At 48.2% G+C, this 22,049-nt stretch overlaps 1 protein-coding gene across 4 annotated transcripts in view; it reads right to left on the minus strand.

Moving 5' to 3' along the window:
• Nucleotides 1-3,772: 3,772 nt before the first annotated feature.
• Nucleotides 3,773-22,049, minus strand: part of LOC142576274 (monocarboxylate transporter 12-like) — a 43,551-nt gene continuing 25,274 nt past the window's right edge. For all 4 annotated transcript variants that reach the window (XM_075686321.1, XM_075686320.1, XM_075686323.1 and 1 more), the window contains exons 2-5: nt 17,695-17,960; nt 10,862-11,005; nt 6,788-7,654; nt 3,773-5,498 (exon numbers count right to left, since the gene is read on the minus strand). In XM_075686321.1, the coding sequence (XP_075542436.1) occupies nt 5,329-5,498; nt 6,788-7,654; nt 10,862-11,005; nt 17,695-17,960 (1,447 nt within the window). In that variant the 3' untranslated portion in view covers nt 3,773-5,328. The remainder of the gene's footprint in view (nt 5,499-6,787; nt 7,655-10,861; nt 11,006-17,694; nt 17,961-22,049) is intronic.

The raw sequence follows: 22,049 nt of genomic DNA on the forward strand, positions 1-22,049 counted from the left end.
CCCGGTTCCGCTCGGAGTGGCCAAAGCTAGGAGAGAAGCAAGGGCAGCGGCAGCCTTCTACCTCGACATCCACGTCTAAACAGAAGAACCAATCGAGCAAGAAGAACCAAGCCAACAACAACAAGGTGAGCCGGAATCAGCCTAGTACCTCCTCCGCTCAAAATACCAGTGAAAATAGTAAGTGCTCCCCAGAATGTACGCGCATCAGGGAAGAAAATAAAAAACTCAAGGCTCAGGTTAACGACCTAAACCAACGCATGCAACGCTTAGAAGCGTTGCTAAGCAAAACCAGCAACAACACACAGGCAGGTCACAAAGCGGAACGATAGGCCACGAGCCCGCCATCTCCATTCCTCCCCCCTCAAGAACCACCACGCCCTCATCGCTCCCCGGTGCGGCCTCGGCAGCGGCAGTCCAGTCAAGTGTAGTGACCCTCGAAGGTATTTATGCTACGATACAACAGATGCTTTACCAGATGGGCGAATTAAACAATAAAGTCAAGGAGAACACACTAAGCCATGAAGACCTTGAAAGAAGAATACGCAAGGTTGAGTTTGGCTCGCGCAAGCGGGTCGACGACGAGATCAGCAACCCACGCGTCAAGGCTTACAGGCGCATAAACAACACGGGTGACGTCAGGGACGCCGACAACTGCGACGGCGGTGGCATGAACGTCAGCAATGGCTAACACCACACGCAGCGCGCCCGAACACCTCGAGATCTGGCAGTGGAATTGTCGCTCTTTCAACAAGAAGGCAAGTTCACACCAACTCTTCATCCAAAATCACCTATACCCCCCCGACGTCATCTGCCTTCAGGAGGTCGGGAACCAGCCGATCAGGCTACGGGGTTACTACGTAATTAAACACGCGGGGTCACCGAAGGTCGCGGTTTTAGTTCACAAAACGGTGACGGCCGTGGGACAACATTATCAACATCATGACATTAATCACGTGCTAGTGGAAGTCCTCCCGCAGAAGAGGGGTAGACGTAGCACTTTCATCCTGAATTTGTACAGTCCGCCGAGGGCTCAGAAAGACGACTTCCGCAACATCATTTACGACAGCGTGAGAGCCGCTGGCTGCAACCAGCTGGTTGTGGTTGGAGACATGAACGCTAGACACACGACTTGGGGCTACCAACAAGACACGCAAAAGGGAAGGTCGCTCCTGGATGCGGTTGACCAAATGGGCCTCGAATTGATAACCAACCTCCTCCAACCAACCCGAGTAGGCAACAGTGTAAGTCGAGACACGTTTCCGGACCTGTCATTTGTCAAAAACGTAAGGGAATACTCATGGGCGCACCTGGGCGAAACATTGGGCAGCGATCACTATATCCTCAGCATCTCGGTATCCACGCCGAAACTCAAGAGAACAATTGGCGAAATTAGGCTTACGGACTGGGAGGCATTCAGGCAGTACCCCCCGCCCGAAAATGGTATAACGGACATAGCGGAATGGATGCAGCACCTCCGGGACGCCCACATTCAAACCACTAAAACCATCCAGCGCACGGTCGAGACGCCCGAAGTCGACCGCCGGCTCTTACACCTGTGGGAAGCCCGTAAGGGCCTCCTCAAACGGTGGAAGCGACAGCGGTTAAACCGGAAACTACGTCTACGAATCGAGAAAATAACAGACGAAGCCAGAAATTACGCAAACGAGTTGACACAGCAAAATTGGGTACAGTTTTGCACCTCGCTCAAGGGTACCCTGAGTACGGCGCAGACGTGGGCCATCCTACGTTGCCTGATCGAGCCCGACAAGGCGAAATCGACAACCAGTCGGACGCTTCTAGAAATCGCCCTCAAGTTCCCCGGAAACGACCAGGATCTGATTGACACCCTAAAAACCAGATACCTGGGTAGCGACCCCATACAACCCTGCCTCCTAAAATATGAAGGAGAACCAAGACCAGAACTGGACGCTCCCATCACGGAGGAAGAGGTGTATGCCGCGGCACGAGCCTCACAGCGCAACACTGCTCCCGGAGTTGACAAAATCACCAATGCCATGATTAGAAACCTGAGCGCGATGCACATCCAGGACTTGACCGAATACCTAAACGGGGAACTCTGGAGCAAGGGCCACGTACCGAACGAGTGGAAACACGCGGAAATCGTGACCATTCCCAAACCCAGAAAGAAGCCCGCGATCGACGCCCTGCGTCCCATCTCGCTGACTTCGTGCCTCGGCAAGCTGTACGAGAGGGTCATCGAAACCCGCCTCCAACATTACATAGAGGGCGGTGACCGCTTCCCGCACACCATGCTTGGCTTCAGGCCGGGACTTTCTGCTCAAGATGCGTTCCTAATCCTAAGGGAAGAAGTTCTCAAGGGCATCCCGAAGGGAGGAGAACACCTGCTGCTCGCACTCGACCTAAAAGGGGCCTTCGATAACATCTCCCACGAGGCCATTCTCAAGGGACTGAACGACATCAGCTGCGGGGAGCGCATCTTTAATTACGTTAAATCGTTCCTGACGGGCCGGACGGCAACCATCGGAATAGGCAAGACTCGATCGGATACGATCGACGTGCCGAACAAAGGAACACCGCAAGGGGCGATAATCTCCCCGATTCTATTCAATGTCGCGATGCTAGCGCTGACCAAATAGCTGCGGAAGATCCCAGACCTAGGTTACGTCCTGTACGCAGACGACATCACGCTCTGGGCCACCAAGGGCTCCCTAGCGCGAAAGGGGGCGACTCTTCAAGAGGCCGCGACGGCCGTGGAGAGATTTGCGGCAGCGAGCGGGATGCGTTGTGCGCCCGAAAAGTCCGAAGTGATCCGGGTGCACGGAGGAGGAATCTACAAGTCCCCCAGCCCTATCGACCTCTATCTTGAGGGCCAGAAAATAACGGAAGGCAATAAGACTAGGATTCTGGGCTTTTGGATCCAGAGCAACCTGAAAGCCTCCCACACCATCCAAACCCTAAGGTCTGCCACCCACCAGATCTCGCGGATTATAAAACGAATTACAAGAAGCCGCAAGGGCATGCGAGAAGAGGACACGATTCGCCTCGTCCAGGCTCTGGTGATCAACAGAATAACGTATAGCATGCCGTATCACTATCACTCGCTAAACAAACGCGACCAAGAACAAGTCGATGCCATCATCAGAGGCGCGTACAAAACGGCCCTGGGTCTCCCTGTCACCACCTCTAACGAGAAGTTAGCGGCCCTCGGGATCCACAACACCTTCGCTGAGCTGTCGGACGCGGTTATGGCTTCGCAAAAGGCCAGACTAGAGAACACGGCGGCGGGCAGAGCCATCCTCCACCGGACCGGAACGGCAACGGAGCTCCGTGCCCTCGATGGGCAACGATCACTCCCGCCAGAGGTCAGAGGCAAGATCAAGGCGAACCCGATACCGAAGCACATGAGTCATGCACTCCATGAAGGACGACGCAAGGCTCGCGTCGACAGACAGCGCCGACAATTCAAGGGTGACCCGTACGTAACGTACGTGGACGTGGCGGCGTACCCTGTAGGGGGCCTCTTCGCAGTAGCCGCCGTGAACGGGAGAGACAACTCCTTGACCCTCGCGGCCTCCGTAAGGGCAGAGACCCCAGCTGCGGCTGAGACCATAGCGGCGGCGCTGGTAATAAAGCAAGAAGACAGGGTAGGCAGGGAAGTCCATGTCGTTACCGACTCGCAACAGGCCTGCCGTAACTTTACGAATGGACGAACACCGTTGCTGGCGGCTCAGATTCTAGGCCCGAGGCTGCAAGAATACCATCAAATCACGTGGACGCCGGGAAACGCGGGTCTGGAGGGGAACGAAAGGGCGAACGCCCTAGCTCGAGCGCTAATCAACCGAGCGGGGCAAGACCAATCGTCTCATCAATCCCCACCCTTTACCTTCATGCCCCTGCCATCCAATTACTGCGACCGACTCGAGATCCAGCGACTCAACCGCAGGATTTATCCTCCGCCTCACAAAAAGCTCAGCACTGAAGATGCCGTAGCTCTCCGACTTATACAGACTAACACATTTCCAAACCTACACAGATACAGTAAAATGTTCCCACATACATATCGCAGCATCTGCCCCTGGTGCGGCGACACACGCCCTACACTCTTTCACATCTCGTGGGGGTGCGAGGGCAAACCTCAACACTTAAAGACTCCTAGCACGTCATTTGAGCGGTGGGTGGTACAGCTGACCGGCGATACCCTGGCGGGACAAGAAGCTCTCGTCCAGCAAGTACGTCGAGCAGCCATGGCCAGTGGAGTCCTGGAATGAGGACACCACCCACTCGACCTCAAGAGCAACCACCTCGATGGTCCGAATAAATGTTTTTCTCTCTTTACATTGCTTCAGCTGCGAGTGAGTTTTGTGCGCAAAACGGGAGGAAATTGAATAATAGGCGTATCTCTGAACTTTGAACTGGCCACACATCTCAAGACACCGATTATTATGCCTTTATTGTGCAACTGTAGGTTGGACATCCATTTTAAGAACCGAGCGGCATATACATTTAATGGCACCTGAGTGCTTTCGAATGTCCTTGGTGTGTGATATAAGATACCGCCGTCTAGAAATAAAAAAAGATAATAAATATAAAATTCGCTTGTGTTCGGTGATGTTTCGTTTTGAGTGCTGCTAATGTGACTGAGATGACAAACACAGTAATGCTACCGCTGAAGCAGCTTCAACCGAGTAAATGGCAAACGCAAACACGCAACACCCAAGCACATAGACGTAGACGTTCGACTGAGCCACACAACCGATCTGGACTGCGCATCGACGTTGGTCGACACCAATATAAGAAGAAAATGTCGCCATGTGCTATGATACAGAGCAATAGTCAATAGTACATGTGTCGAGTGGTTTCCGGAAGCTTAGACATTGTGTAGGGCGTACTGGAGCGTCTTGGCAGCGATGGCTTTCGGGCAGGGTTCCGCAGTAAAGAAGTCCACAGGTGGTAACGTAGTTGGACGAGTGGCCACAGCGCGCCTTGATATTCAGCGCTGCTGCAGGCCACCTCACCGACAAAAACGCTCCTAAACGCGTGTCTGAAGTCTTTGTTCTTTTGCTTAGGAACTACACAACGTTCCCAATCTCAGGCAGCGGGAAAATATTGTCAAGTCCAGTTCACGCACAGCAATATGTCCCTACGCGTCTTTTGGTGGTGCAGTTCTGCACACGTTTCACGTATATGATAAAAGCAGCCGGCAGGCTACACGTGTATCAGTCAGACACAGCACATTCTAAGAAGCGTGGTTTCGAGATTGCTGTTGCGTAGTTACCTACGTGGCTACATGGTTCTTCAACACAAATCTCCCCACAAGGACAGCCTATTGCTGAGCTACGACTGCGTTTAAAGTTTCGTCACTTGCGTGCAGGACTCGGGCTGGGCGTCAAACGAGCCTATCTTCTTTCTCCTTTCGTGCACGGCAAGTGGAGCGTACAGCATGACCACGACGAGATGCAACACTGCCAGAGCACGGTAAAGGCCGTCATATGAGCCGAGGCTGTCGCGGAATAAGCCTGAAAGAAGGAGATGAAAGAAGTACGTTTCAGGCAAGCAAGATCATTGAAAGCTCATCAGTTAACGATAGTTATTAAAAAAGTTCTAGAATACGGGTGCCCGCTATAACCAGCTCTGATGCATTCCCCTGACCGCGTGCGAGTGAACAGGTGAAACATATTGGCGTGGACTGGAGTGCGGGATAACAGAATTTTGGCACCCGAAAATATTGTACCCTCCAAGTCACACTTTAATGTCGTGCGCAAATTTATCTTTACACACACCTATGCAGTTCGAACGTTTTTTGAACCTTGCACAAAGCCTACTGCGCCCAGAAAGGAAACACCGCTTCCATTGGACATAAGCGGATCGTAAGTTTCTCTAAAAATAACGCTAATGTGTATGTTAGTTATTTGTTGTTTTATGGCGGAAGCTGAACCCGAAACTCCTTTCCGCTCGTACAAAAATTTTGTAGCCTACCGCACTGTTGGCAACTTCAAATAGGGGGCAATCGTTTATATATAAAACCACTCTTTGATATCTACCACTTCGGGGCGTACCCCGAAGTTGCCGGTTTTGGCGATAGTAACGAGAAATATTGAGGACGCGATTACACGAGCTTTCATTGGAGCGCGTTCACACAGTGAACAAGTACTTCCACAATAAGTTTACCTAACAAAGATTGGATGAGTTCAACTGTGTTTAACAAATTGTGTCTACATATCAGGACCTGTATGCTGTAAGAATTTTTTTCACTTGAATATATTCCTTTATCGTCTATTCTTCATGCGCAGCCGATCCAGGTGACAATGTGGGGCGAGCTCCACTTGGACACTTGACAAGGCGTGTAAATGAATAATAGTCCCACGGTATCGTTACGTGCACTTAGTGGACAAGCGTATTCGTGGATACCTTTCTGCACGACTGCTCTTGCGTTTAAAAAAAGTGAACCCTTCTCAGTCAGCCAGGTGTAATGATTCTAAGAGGTAAGTTTTGGACCACAGGTTTCTGACATCGCAACAGCAAAAAGACAAAACGAGCGTTGCTTCATTTCTTAAGGTTAACCCCAGTTCAGCGTAAGCATCTTTGAGGCAGCGCTTGACATTGTTTGTCTGAGCCTCCAGTGTACCTTAGCTCGGTCATACCTCCTTGTCTTAATCATTTTCTCTCCTTCCTCTCTCGCTATGTAAGACAGTCAATGGGCTCAGCAACGGTTAACCACCTCGCATTTCTTTTTCCATCTCTTTGCGTCTCCGGACCCTGTAGGTCGCTACCGGTATCTCTAAGAATAATTTGCGAAACGGCTTACCTATGATTGTGGGACTACTTAATTGCAGAGGAATGAGCAGCAACCCCACCGCCGTCATGCACAGCGGCACTTGGACGGCGCCGAAGTACTGTGTCATGAGTGAACACCGCAGCGAGCTCACAGCGGCGACGAGTGTTATGAGGAGGGCGGTGTCAACGACGTACGTCATCGGCCATGACGTGTACGGCACGAGCGCATAGCAGAGCATGAGCAGGGCGAAGCAGGTGGTCATCATCGTCTGTCGGCTCACCAAGTTCATGTCGGCGATCAAGGGCACGCCGACGTAGCCCACAATTTCGGCAATGGTCGCGTACGTGATCGCCATGTCGGCCTGCTGTCGAGAAGCTCCCTTGTCCAGCGCGTAAGCGTCTATAGTTTCGAGGAACACGGTGTACCCGTAAATCTCCACTGTGGCACCCAGAACGACGACATAGAAGCTAGGAGCCTTCAGTATGGCAAGCCTGCGTAAAAACGAGGCAAACGACTGCTCGCAGTCATTGCCACCGCGCAAAGCTTTTCGCAACGTCTTGGGCGTCCTTTGTGACTTCGAAAGTATAAAAACTCCGTCGTTTTTTGTAGTCCTCAGGACGGCCGTGGGGCCTTCAGAGGAGTGTTCTCGTTCACCGTCCCGAACTCGCAACCACAAGAAAAGCGCCACGGCAGTGACGTTCATGGCGAGCGCACTGTAGACGAGCAGCGTGCCACGTAGGCAGTAGCGGCTGTTCAGGAAGGACAGCAGAGACGGAAACACAAAGGCGCACAGAGTGGTGCCAGCGTCGCGGAGCCCACTGGCAACGGCCAAATATTTGTCGAAGTGCAGGCCCAGGATGACCATCAAACTCACGAGCACGATACCTGCGCCCATGCCTGTCGATAAAGGAAGCGTGAGTTGCGTAATGAGATGCACAGAACAAAATCATAGATGCAAGTTATTTGTAGAGTTATGCATACGTAGAATGATCCGGGTAATCAAGTAAGGACTTCCGGAATCAATCTGTTTTTCGCACAGCTTTGTCATCGCCTTCCACGATATACGCGGTGCGTTATAAGTGACAAGTGGACATCTGGATTAGGTGGCTCACCTTCCTATAAAGTTGTAAAATTTTGCTGTTGACGTTTAATATAAGCCACTACAGCTCTAGCGAACAAGGTTTTCAGGTTGTATGACGCCAACACTGAATGCTACAAATGAATTTTCTTTCGCTGGCTCAGAGACTTCTTCTGAACCAGAAACGCGGCAGTGGTTTGTAAAAGGACCATTCTTGTCATCCCTGATCAGAATGCAAGAGCTTCCCTGGAGAATATACAGAATCTAGCATGTATACTCCTTAGTAGAAGCTCTCTGACGGCTTATTAAGTTCACCTCGCTTGTACTCAACATCGGAATGTCAAGGGCAGCTGTTCTCATAATAGTTAGCGCTTTTGAACACTATAACATTTTCGGTACTGTCGAGCTACGTACGCACATCCTTGTACAGGGCCGCTATAGGGTAAAGCTGTTCCAAACTTTTTTATTCCAATTCCGCAATCAGTCGGCCACGATTGAGCAAAAACGTTTTTGGACCACCACCACTTCGCATCTCTGTCACGCGACGTCACGAAAACTGCGATAGCTCCCCATCAGATGCGACGTGTGCACACGGACTATGGCTTATTCGACCGAACAAAAAAAATAGTTATTTCTGCTGCGACGCCTTTTCGTCATGAGCCCTCTGCTATTGGTGTAAAGTTTTCGGGCTGCACCCACTTTGCCTTCCTGCCACGCGACGTCACAAAACCTCGAAAAGTCATCGCGGCAAGGTACGCTTTAAAGATACATTACTATGCCAAACAAAATTGTTTTTTCCTTTAATAGCCGCTGGCTGCCCCGTTCCGAAAGGAACAAAATATGGCTGCCGCCGTTTACTCAGGCACTGGCTACTCGCACCTGCCGGAGAACATGGGTTTATTTTCATATAATGAAACTTTTTGTGTGGCCGTGTAACGTTTTCGAGCGCTTTCGGCCCGTTTACGACCTAGCTCTGGCGACTCTTTTTCGCTGAGGATTCATTTTAGCGGCACTCTTAACCTTCCGTTGCACGCCGCCGCGACATTCGAGCAGCCACCGCAAGCTAACGAAGGGAAAGCGGACCAATCGCAGACGCCTGCACCACCCTCTTCCTCCGGTTAACGATATTCAGTGCAGTGGCTCGGCCCCATGGAATCCCTCGCCACTTGAGCTTGCACCTCGCCTTCTGGTAGCCAATCACAAGCGAGAAACTGCCCAATGTAGGCAGTGTTTTTCATGCGTAAAGCAAAGAAAAGTTACCTCCCGTAAACTAGGAAAGCGTTTGATTGGGTTGTTCAGGCAACGCTGCATGTCACCGCCCGATGCTTGCGTCAGTGGTTACGCAAATGTGTCGTCAGGAGATTGGAATAAAAACAGGTTGCAATAGTTTTACCTTAAAGGGCCCCAGGTATGAATGTGTACTGAGACGCTTCTTAATAATTTTCGCACGCATGTGTTAATGGGAGGTCATTGAAGGTGTGACATCCGTAATATGGGAGTCGTATAGCAGGCTAGATCCGTATGAAAATAGCGGACTATGCGTATCAGGAAAGCAGCACCGTCTACGATACGTTCTGAACAGAGTAATATTGATAACTTGCTAGCAGCATTTTTGTGCTTGAGGAAACAAAAATAAATGCTTTAGTGAGAGAGATGGTGCTGTGGGTACCTCTGGGCAAAAGATGAGTGCAACACAGGCAGAGATTGCAATGGAACATGCTCGCGCTCATGTTAAACCCAGCTTTACAAGATATCACTACAAACTTGCATACTTTGGTTTTGTTCTTGATGGTGTACGAAAATACACCTAGTCTAAAACATTTACTATGCTAACCTCACAATGTCAAATGTTACTATGTGGGCCAGTCTTCTTGGCTAAACAGTTTTATTGCGTTTATGACAAAAATTTTGGTACTTAAAAATGTAACTGAACCGAGATGCATGTTCGTCTCATTCAATGACACCGCGTGTTCTCCCGCGGCTCGCAAATGTGCGTCAGCACTATATCGCTCAACTCTATATCTCGCCACAGTTCACAAATAGCAGCCTTTAAGGTAACGTGATCGAGCACGACGAAAAGGTCGATTTGCTAAAGTGTGTGCGTAAGAACTCGGTGCTTCTTTTTTTTATGACTGGAGTATCTGCTGGTCTCGTTTGCTGCCACAATTGGCCTGAAGTCGCTGACTCGCCGTTAGCCACTTTTATACATGTGGAGTTCCAGCTGTTCTTCACACCAATTTAACCGGTTACAATGTAAAAGTCTCCCGATGCGAGAGAAACTCAGATCTAGACGTGTATGCATGTCGCGGCAAAATATGCGCAAAAAATATGATTACGATTCACGTGTTTTAATGCCTAAAAGCAACACTCGAGATGTAGGGAACGGTGTAATAGAGGGCAGTGGGATAAGTTTTACCGCCTGTTGTTGTTTAACGGGTGCCTTAGTCTAAGAACGGAAGCGTTTTTTCGTTTGTCCTCTTTCGAATCAAGTGTTGCAGCCAGGTGTCAAAGCAGGGACTTCGGGGTCTGCTGCGGATTGCAATCTCCAGTGAGACAGCGCGATGGGTGTCAGCATGTCGACATAGCAGTTATCGGTGCTCACATTTCCAATTACAGCTCCTTTACCTGGTGATACCCAATGATCGTGCCCAATGTGGTACCCAACTGAAGGAGCTACAGTAGGATAACATAAGTACTGAAAACTTTGTTCATTTTTTCATTGCACTGAATACTTTTCCCTGCTCTTGCGTTAGCGATGCCAAAAAATTTGTCTTGGGGTAGAAAATGATGCAGAAGTATTCTATAACGTTCACTCCGAACAAGCAATTATATGTGCAATTTAGGCTGCGGCCTTCACGTAAACATTGGAGTTCACTGAAGCCTAAAAGCTGTTTGTGCCCATAGAGAATACTAATTATTTCGATAGCGGGAATACTGCCTGCTCTTTCTTCAGGACTCTACGTCGTGAATCACGCACAGTCTCACACCAGTGTTTCTCCACAGGAAGGGGAGTGTGGCAGCCTTACCATGGAGAGCACCCAGGACTAGAGTCATCACCATGACGTTAGGAGCGAAGGCGGCCCCTATCAGCGGTATCCACAGCATCAAGCTACCCAGCACCGTGATCTGCGACGCCGTCAAGTGCTTCTGAAGCACAACGACGATCAGACCTGCAAGAATGAAAAAATAGCTGCATAGGAATACTACGGCTTTGAGTGATCTGAAACAGGAAGATTGGACTCCAGTGGCAGAGCCCCGACAAGACACCATAACGTCTAAAAAAAAAAGAAGCCCCTGAATTTAGCTTTTACTAGAAATAGCTTTCCTTGGCTTGATAAGTAGTTGCCGGAGGTGCACCGCCCATGCAATAGTGCCGTTGCAAAGGGTGCGTGCAATCGAGGTGCCGGATACATTCACCTCCGAGCGCCAACTATTTTGCATCTGAGAAGTACCTCTGGAGGTTTAAATGCTATGGTGGAGGGCTGGGGAAAGACAGCCCTCCAGTCTATGCTCATTATAGAAATTTGTATCAATCGCTCCGCTGTTTCCTTTCCATACGCGCAACTTTCATACATGTAAGGACTTCCTTTTCGCGCCTTGGAGCTTGACCCCGATATTGAAAAGAACATCCTAAAGCGGGAAAGTAGAAGAAGCCTGTAAAAGGGGCTTTTTCAGATTTCAGATTTCCTTGAAAAACATAACCTGTTCACTGAGTGTCAATATGCTTTCCGAAAGGGACGGTCAACCCAGCTCGCGTTACTAGCACAAAAGGAACTAATATCGCGAAATTTTGAAAACAAGCTGCTCACGCTCGGGGTTCTTGTCGACTTCAATAAAGCGTTCGACTCTATTAACCATGAATTTTTGTTAAAGAAGCTAGAGTACTACGGTATTTGTGTTATTGCTTTGGATATAGTGAAACCTTATTTAAATCAACGGAATCAACTTGTTGAAATTAATGGCATCTTCTCTCAGTTCAAGGAAGTAACAGTTCGTCTTCTCCAAGGAAGCATATTGGGCCCCCTTCGTTTCAATATATACGTAAATGACCTTGTTCTTGTCCATAGTGAACCTAAATACATCATAAATGCAGATGATACTACGGTGCTTTTTTAATCGAACAACACTGCAAGGCTGGTTTAAACTGTAAACTCTATTCTTGAAAAAATACAGAGATGGTTACCGGATACTGGCTTAAAAATTAACACTGACAAAACAAAAGCTATCTTATTTGAACTAAAAAGTAAACCTGTGAACTTAGAGACCGACATTGTAATAGGTTCTTCAAGAATTGAGCTTGGTCAGTCTGCGAAGACGCTAGGTGGCTCTTTCGACAGCCATTTGTTATGGACTGATCGCATCGACTTCCTTGGAGGCAAACTTGCGCAAGCCACTGGGGCACTCTTCAGTTTAAGACCGCTGCCACGCAAGGACAAACTTATTTTGTACAACGCTCTCTTCCTGAGTCACGTACACTACTGCTGTCTCGTGTGGAGTACGACGTCTGCTACAAACATAAACCGGTTATTTTTGCTTCAAAAAAAGCTAATACGCAGCATCTTTATTGCTCCAGTAGACGCTCACACTGTGCCTCTATTCAAACAGTTGAAATTACTCACACTGCATTCTCTGTTGGAGTTCACGCTGTTACTAGCCTATTTGTAAAGAAGTAAAACAAAGCCAGTCATCCGTCACGTCGTTAGCGCACTTAATTAGAAACAGAACTGAATACAGTACACGGTCACCTGAACACTGGTATGTGCCGCATCCTCGCACTATGCACTTCAAATGTTGCACCATCGCTTACCACGCCTGTCAAACTGGCTCAAATGTAATAACATAGATGTCACTTCTTGTCCTATATCGCATTTATATGAGCATTTGAGTGATTTTTGAACACGAATTAATTTGTTGTCTGTGACTGTTTCTGAGGTACACTGTCGTTACACATCTCCGTTTAATATTAGCCTCTGTCAACGACTCAATCATGCCTTATTCTTTCCTTACAATGATTACTTGGTTAATGATTCTATCACTGCTTTTGTTGCTCTAGTGTACACTGTGGATTGCGTAGTTTCTGTATGGTTTTGTAATGTTTTTACATTGAATTTCTGTTTGCTGGCATAATGTCTAAGCCAACTTGTCTTTTGCTTGCTTATGTATTCTTTTTGCCGTTCCTGAATCTGTGCCTGTGCCTTCTGCTGCTGCACTCAGACAGGGTTAACGCCCGTCAAGTTGCGGCGAGTAACTTTTTCCTTAAATCCCCCATAAATTCTATGTTTTTGGAAACAACGGCATAAATCTCTCCCTGGAACATCTACAGCATCCGTTGCTTGCAACCATTGGTGGCGTCGCCCCCCAAAATGAGGCCGCACCACTCTAATCGCTACCCTAAGGTTAGGCGATGGTTCCTTTTCTAGTTTTCTTCCTTCAATGTTAATATTTGCCATATGTGTGTGAGACAGGTGCATGTTTCACTTGCTGGCATTTGGGGATCTGTTTTTTCGATCCTATAAGCTGATATCGTCTCAAGTAATTATGCTTTAGCCATTGAACAAGTTATATTCTGTGGAGATGCGGGCGGTACGACAACTGTCAATTTTCCCGATTTATTCCTAATATAAATTAATAATTCCGCTCTCACGAACAATTGAATGTATTTGGGGCATCGAAAGAGCACTGTTAAGCTCCCCCCCTTCCTTTCTTCTTCTACAACGCGCTTTGTCCCGTTGTTTTCTTTTGTGCACTGTGCGGTTTTATGAGTTTAGAACAGCTGTAATGTTCCTTGCTCATATGATGTCACGAAAGCATGCGCACAGACATGGGCTGTAACAGTAAGTGAACATATACGTGATGAAGGAAAAGAAACTGTATAACAGGAACATGATGAAGGGGAGATCAATGAGTCAAAAAGAACAATTAGAAAATGGTATCCGCAGAAAGGTCGAGCCGCTGCCACAGGACTCGCATGGATGCAGCTGGCGAACATGATTGTCGCGTGACGGCGCGGAGACGTGAGCCTTACGAAATAGGGCCTAAAACATTTGTGTGCATTTGCCGGAAAGCTTAGGCTTGTTATAGCTAAAGAGGTTCTGACTGAAAGCGGTTCTGCGTGCGCATCCACATGGTGAAACAGCGCATTGTCGACGCACACGAGAGCACGTGTTCTGAAGCGAGACAAAGCTGCCGCCTATCATAGCACCAGGTGGCCGTGGAGGAACATGATATTGTGTGGGCTTGAGTGCGCAACGCTTCCTCTGGCGTCGATGTTGGAGCGATGCCAACGTCTAGTGCTACGCTCAGACTACAATGGTAGCATTCTCGGAAGGCTAATATTTGCACTTTTGGCAGCGCTTGGCGTTCTCAACGGAACTACGTTCGAAAACTATGCTGGCCGCTCAAGTTGGCAACTCCGCGCCTTATGCATAACAGGACCCTTTCAATGAAAATACCGCTTCACCAAACGAAGTCTATGCAGTGAAGCAGGTCGCAGAAGTAGTGATTTCGGCTTCGACTTGTCGCTCACCCGGGTAAGGCAATGGTGTCACAAATACATGCACACCGCGGAAAAACCGCGGCTCCGAAAAGCAGAGGCAGTCTCTGTCGTCTATCCGTCGTGACTACGTTCACAGCTGGAAGCAAAGGGAGAGGAAACTGCAAAAGTTGCAAGTTGTCTACTCGCTGCAAAGCTTAAACGGGCGGAGAACCACGTGGCGAGCGAGATTGGTAACGGAACGACTTTTTCACCTTGAAGAAAGCTGATAATTTTTCTTGTTTACTTGGAGCTGCACTTCCATGCATACATCCAGTCGTAAATTGAGGATAGTGGCCAAAGTATCGACGGTGATGTAGACTCACATGGTCAAAAACTACCCCATGCTGAAAACTGGCTAAATGGATCGAAGCTGCTCCCTCTTCCTCTTCAATATTCATCGTTGAAATATGGTGATGAAGGAAAAGATAGACGAGAGGTGATGTGTTGCAAAGGAGGTTATAGAAAACCTGCTTTACCGAAATGCAATCACTGCCATTGCTGATGGGTGAATCAGTGAATGAAGGTTCTGCGAGAAAGGGTGGAGTGATGGGACACACTACGCGGGCATATAAACGTACGCACAGTAGCTACAGGTGGCGCAAGCGGCCACAGCAGCAGCAAAACATATATTGGAAAGCTTGGGCATGCGTGGCAAACAATTCCCGCTCGCTTTAAATGTTTCACTGTCTTACCTCTACCTAATTGCGAACGTAGCAAATGCTGGGACGGCGGAAGTCTTAGGAGGAAAGAAAAACCGAAATATAAAGTGCTCATTGGCTAGGTTATAACGTTCGCATCTCTTTCGACTGTTGAGCTATTTACACTGAGTGCAATATGCATGAGCGAAAGGGTTGCGCTCTGTGTGTTTACACGTGAATTTGTTGCGAAAGACTTGCGCAGTGCGTACATAGTGTGAACACAGAATTAGCCGCTGTTTGCTCTATCGCCATCCTGCTATCTTTTCAGATGAAATCGTCATGTTCAAAGGTAGAGTTTACTGTAGAAATTACGCTGAAATATAGGGTTGCGATAATGAGACAGACTCCGAAATAGTACGACTAACGATATTGTGTGCTCAAGGAGAGGACAGAGTGTCTCTAGCCTAGTGAAAAAAGGCACGGCAGCTATTTTTCCGACAAATGGAACACACGAGAAACGCTAGTCATCAACTGTTCTTCTGACTACTGTCAGTATCTGTGATGAAAGAAGAATATCAACTCGGCTTACTTGTACTTCCAGTGGAGTCATTGTATAAAGGAAATTTACCACGATATCGCGCACAGGTACACGATACGCGTTTCATTTGTAGAACACATGTTATTGCAATGACAAACTTCTTCCGCGTATTCTGTGTTGTATCATAGTGATCTAGAGATAATGATTCGTGCTGACGAAGGACATAGTTTTCAGTTATTATTTTTATTTAGTGGCACTGCTATCGCACAATTCATTAGCGACCCTGCGTAATGCGTCTTGTAGAAACAAATCAAGTGACAGAGTACACAAGAGTATGCAGTTCATACTATGCTGTAATCAGAGTGAAGGAGCCTAAACGGCTTGCACTAAGTCATTTTTCAGCATGTGAAAAAAAAAAACAGCACAAGGAGAAGCATCCCTTCCATTATGCTCGCAAATGACAGGTTTGTACTTGGCGGCTATATAAGGGAAGCTACAGTGTGGCTTATGCTCTTTTCCAATGCACATACCGACTTCGGGTGATGACGCACTAATCGTGTTGCGTATAACATTTTGAATTTTTAGCGAATCGATTCTCAATTGCTTATTATCGAGAGATTCAAATGAAGAAAGGGGCCTACAGATAGAGTAGCACAACATAGTACAGAAGTTGCATAAACCTAGATAAAGGGCCAAGAAAAGGCCGGCCGACATTTCGATAGATGGACCTATCTTTATCAAAGGCGGCCTAGTCATCCTCGGCGGTTTAGTTTAACGGGTTGATAGTGTGACCTCACGCGTAAAAAAAGATACTGAAAATAAGTGAGTCGCTGCATGTAGTCTTGCTAGGCATTGTGGTGGTAAGGATAGGGTTTGAATGCGAGGCGGAGATAGCGGCGCGGAGTGTAGGACGCATGGAAAGAAACGGAATGAAAGGAGAGAGTGGCGGGGGGGGGGGGTTGTTACGGCAGTGAGAGAATTGAAAGCCTCCAGAGAACTTGGCAGGAACCCTTGGTGTCGTAGACGGCGTGCTTTTGTGGTTAGACCGGTCAGCCGCTCAACGCGGGCGCATGAGTTCAGTGCATCAGGAAATTTGCGATCGTTAAGTTGGCGACATGGAGTGTGCGGAAACGAACGCGAGGTTTTGAAAAGAAGAGGTGGGTAGGAACGGGTTGCCTCGTAAAGGGCCGTTTAGCGCAGTAGATTGGCGTAGGCGTCGTCGAGGCGGTGTACAGAAGAAGTGGGTTAAGCCTGTGGCGTGTAGGCGCCGAAAAACCTATGTTGACGTTTGGTTCTTTGGGCCGTGTCGATGTCGGATTTTTACGAAAGACGAATAGAAAGGGAATCTGCAGAACAAGCGCGCGGGGAGATGTACATAGAAAGTAGGCTTGCATGATTTTTTAATTAATTATGGGGTTTCACGTGTCAAAACCACTTTCTGATGATGAGGTGAGCCGTAGTGGAGGCCTCCAGAAATTTGCGCCACCTGGGGTTCTTTAACGTGCACCTAAACCTAAGTACATGGGCGTTTTCACATTTCGCCCCCATCGAAATGCGACCGCCGGGGTCGGGATTCAATCCCGCGACGTCGTGCTCAGCATCCCAACACCATAGCCACTGAGCAACCACGGCGAGTTCGCATGGTTTTTTGAAAAGTGAAATTCGGCTTCTGACAGCGATAATTATCATCTCGCTTTGTGTCCCTATGGCCACATAATTAATTTGCACAGGTGGCCTTCGCGTGCTTCCCAGTGCGACTTGTGCGTTGCACTCATTGTATTCACCTACGTCCTATCAGCCTTTGTAATGGTTTCATGTTCAGCCATAACGATGTCACAACTGAAAGAAAACAATAATGCTTAAATGAAGACTTGGAATCGATTAACTGCTAGTGACGAGCGCAAGCCTGGAGTATAAAAGAAACTTGTCTTCGCGAGGACTCTTGTCCAAATATTGTGTTCTGGCTCACCCTTCTCCTGTTGCCCTGTTCGGATTACTTGGTGCGTAGTCATGATATCGAAAGCAGCGTGCAAGTTAAAAGCAAGATGACCGGGCACAGCCGCTGATCGGATTTTGGTACTGGTTGCTCGCGCTGTTCTCGATTTGAGTTGTTTCGTTCCTTAACTTCATGCCACTACTTTTGCTTACTGCCAGAGTACGTCATGATGGTGAAAACGCTCTCTGGCCATGAGGCGTTTGAGGGGTCTACGGCGAACGTGTCCATAATGGCGACGAAGAAGAAGCCAGAGTTTATCTGGGTGGCCAGGTTGAAGAACGAAGCTATGGCGGCGGCCACAGCGATTCCCCAGTTCCGGTCCATGTTCTTCAGTCCTCCAAATTCGGATTTGCGCCTGGCAGTTGCGGGTTTTCCGTTCAGGCTCGGGTACGACACCGTGAAGACGCTGTGCGACCGACTGTAAGTAAACGAGGAGGAGAAAATGTTGAATTATGAACACTGACGGGACTATGTGTTTTTCGATTGTGACGTTCGTATATTTGTAACTTCGACTTGCAAGCCTACCAAAAATGAGTATGTTAACATGTTTAATTACATGTAAGGCCAATCTACACTGGAAGGAGAAGGCCTGAAGGGATCAAAAGTGGCCGCCATTTTAACAAGGCGACTATTCTTCGTCAGCTTATATGCATTGTTGCCCTGACGAAGGCCAATGCCTTTGTCAAAACGTTCGAGCTCGACCACAGTTGATAACTAATTTTTATGCATCTGGTACCACTTGCACAAAGAGCCCGGTAAAATTACACAAAGTGCTTACCGTTTCAACTCGAATAAAAATTTCAAAAATACATAGGTTGAAGTCTGCTCAGCAGTGTGCTTTTCCTGGTAGCTTTCGTCATTTGGACGCAGCGAAGTAGGTAATCATCTACATATTTATCTTATATACATGGTCTGCGAAAAACAAGAAGTTCGAACGCGATTAAGCATGCAGTTGATTTCGGTTGAGCAAGTTCGGTGTGAGAAAGGGGCAGAGTCACTGCGCATGTCATTCTACCGCATCACCGCTCTCGTGAAGGGGACAGAAGGAACGTGGGACTCTTCGATTTTTTTACTGCAGGACTACTTTCTGGATCGGCACACATAGATACTGCATTATGAACAGGTTCGGATTAAGTTTGATCGCGCACTATTCGGGAATGGCAGACATTGTGACATATGATAATTTTTTAAATATATTAAATTATTGATGGGGTTTTACATGCAGAAAGTTCAATCTGATAATTATAGACGCTGTTGTGGGGAAAAGCTTGCTTTGCGTAACGGTTACAGTATCGTGCTTCTGTACTAGATAGAGGTTCTCTGTTTGAATTCCGCCATCGGACGATATTATTTATTGGAAAAACTGGCACTTTCAGACGAAAGGTGAACCACTGACAGCGATGGTAAGGTTTGGCGTTTTTTGCTCCCAGGCGCACCTGGGAGCGAAAAAGATGAAGGCACGAGTAAGAGACGTGATGCACAGGCCAAACAAGTCGCGTGAGATAGAGCAGTTGGGAAAAGATGCACTGTCTGCCAGGGATATAATCCGGAACGCTAAAAAACCTCTTCCCTGTCATAGCATCCCAAATCTGCCCTGGGAATTCGTTGATGCGCACCTGTTATTCCATTAGGGCCGTGAATTTGTCGTAATTGTGGATCTTTCTCCTTTGGGAGATCGCTGATCTTCTTCAGAGCACGGGTAACCCTCTTAGGTCATGGCGCACAGAACTGCTTTCCATGCATGGTTTGTCGTTTAAACTATGCGGTGATAACGGCCCACCGTTCGGCACCTGGTTTTCGGAGATTTCCTGCGATTTCCTGGTTTTCGGAGATTTCCTTTCATATGGCGTTGCTGGGATGGTTAAACACGTCCACAGATGATGATCTAGAGTCCCCTGCGCAGAGACTCATGGGCCGCCACAAAAGAACTATAACGCCAGGCCCACCAGCCACCTAGTACCAGAGGAGGCACCAAGCAAAAGCATTCACAGCAGACTTCAGATCTGTCAGCGCGAGGTGGTCTACTGTAATCGTGGAACGACGCACTACTGCCACTCTCTCCAGGTCACCCAGTAAATACATATGGAACTTTCCAGCGACCATTTTCGCCTGCTATTCTTCTGACGCCAGGCGATACGCCCCGTTTCGCGATCGTGAGAAAGGGAGATGGTCGAGAAATGACGCGCACAAGAGAACACCTGAGGGACTTAAAGACCCATGACGAAGACAGTCCAGCAAAGGCTTCCGAAGAGGGCTCCAGAGAAGACAACCCCTGTCAAGATCTACGCAGAAGCACGAGGATTCGCCACAAGCCCTAACGATACCCGCAATTTTGGTTGGTAATAAATTTATTGATTTGCCCTGCTGGTTTTGGCGACCCAAGCTCAGATCTCCCGCAATGGCACGTTGAGATCTTTTCTCAGCGCCACCTCACGGGCCTTCTGGACGGACCAGAGTTGGTCGCCGAGGTCGGAGATGCGCAGAGCGGCGGCCCACCTCAGCGATAGAGTCTCGGAGTTTAGCTCGTTCTTGCGTTGGGCGTTACATTGCCATAGCATGTGTTTTATTGTTGTTGTGTCCTGTTTGCATATCTTACATGTGTCTCCTTGTGTCTTCCGTGAGACATCACCTATGTCGCCTTAAAAAAGACAAGTCCACTTGACGAAACGCTGGCTGCTGCTGTCACCATGTTCTCGTTTTGTTCATGTGTCTTCTTTGTGGTCTTGAGGGAATATCCGTTGCAGGCGAAACGGGTTCGGGAAAGGAATTGTTTGTTGTTGGCGTAGGGCCGCTGCTTGTGCCCTGTGTAAGTATTTGTGTGGTGGTGGGATAATTTTTCTAGCTTGAAGTTTCATTTTTGTGGTGTCGCTGTATCGGGTCGATCTGTCACGTTCAGCCCGGGGGACATCACGAGAGGCCAGCCGGGCGCAGTCCGTCAGCTCTCGGTCTCTGCGGTGTTGAAGTTTGGGGATGCCAGGTCGCCCGTGTTCAGGTAGGCGGTGAACCATACGATTAGACTCGGGTGCTCACTGGGGGTGCGTCTTCTCTTAAGGATGTTGTTCGCTTTGGGTGAAATGCGTCCTTTGGCAAAGTTTCTCACCGCCACCTGAAGGTTGCTCAGAACGGTGTTGCAGTCTGGATTCGAGAGGGCCTGGGCGCAACCCGCAACCTAAAATGCATAAATAATTTGTTTTCCAATAAAGGGAATATGTAGCCCGGCTGAATCTGCATTCGTCACCAAGCACCCGTAGTCACGCTATCTGTTACGTCACGTTGCTTCTTGTATATGTAAATTGCACAACCGTAATGAACTAATTGTTCGCCAACAGCTGGCCTGGCTGCAGTAGATATATATTTTCAAAAAGGCATATAATGGGTGTACTACGCTGAGTGCGCCGGCCTCGCCGGCCGCTGCCATGTTGGCAGCGTGTTCACGTTTATCCCGCGGCCAACTGTCCCGCAGTTTGATTTTGCAAACTTTGGGCACCTTCGGTTTGTCTTGGGATCCAAGCCCAGGTAACTTCCTATCGCGGCTGGAACTAGCTGGCTGCCATCGTGCTGCCAGAACTGCGAAAACCTAAGAGGCTCAGTCATTGGCTGATAGCTGCATGCTGTAATTTGATGCCTCCTGCCTCTGTTGTCTTCGTCGTCAGAATTTGATCGGCGCGCTCGGGTTACCACTTTAACGTTTCGTCGTCACCTTCGTATGACTGACCCACTCCGATCATGGCACTGGCGCAGTTGACACATCAAATTTCCCAGAAAAAATCTTTTGTATTCGAAAGGGACTAAACGCTCGTATCGGTCAACTTATGCGAAGTTATCTTGCCTCTTCAGCGGTTACAGTGTTCATTTATTGTTCTTGTGTTTGAGGCTGTTAGCAAAACCTTCTTACTTTCTCTACACGAAAAAAATCAAATGGCCGCGCTTGATGAGGCTAGCTTGCACCCGCTGTGATCAGTGCAGTTCTAGTTCAGTAAGTCACAGAAACTGTTCTCATGCAGTTTACGTAGGCTTCACTTATACTGCACCAATAATAGAAAAGCGGAACATCGGAGACAATGTAACGAACATACCAAACAGTAACGAGCGCTTCTTTCGTGTTGGGAACGAAAACGCTTGCAGTAAAATATACAGCATATTAAACTGAATGCTTAACATCAATAGGGGATGAGTACAGAACACAAATATTTTTTCACACCCTTAGGATCAAGCCAGTGCTTGAGACTTGAAAAGAGGGCTCGTGGGACTTTTCAATGCATTCCGCGGTACTTTACTGATTGCTTAGAGAGAGAGAGAGATAGGAAAGGGGAAAGGCAGGGAGGTTAACCAGAGGGGTAGATCCGGTTTGTTACTCTACGCTGGGGAGAGAGGGGAGGAGGAGGTAAAGTGATAACGGAGTAGAGATAAAGAAAGACAGGAGCATAGACATACAATCACAGTCTTTCAATGTCGCCGCATACTGTCACTGCACAGCACAGTAGCACTTGCAGCACTATAAACACCT

The sequence above is a fragment of the Dermacentor variabilis genome, chromosome 3 (genome assembly GCF_050947875.1).
Source record: "Dermacentor variabilis isolate Ectoservices chromosome 3, ASM5094787v1, whole genome shotgun sequence".
Classification (NCBI taxonomy): Eukaryota; Metazoa; Arthropoda; class Arachnida; order Ixodida; family Ixodidae; genus Dermacentor; species Dermacentor variabilis.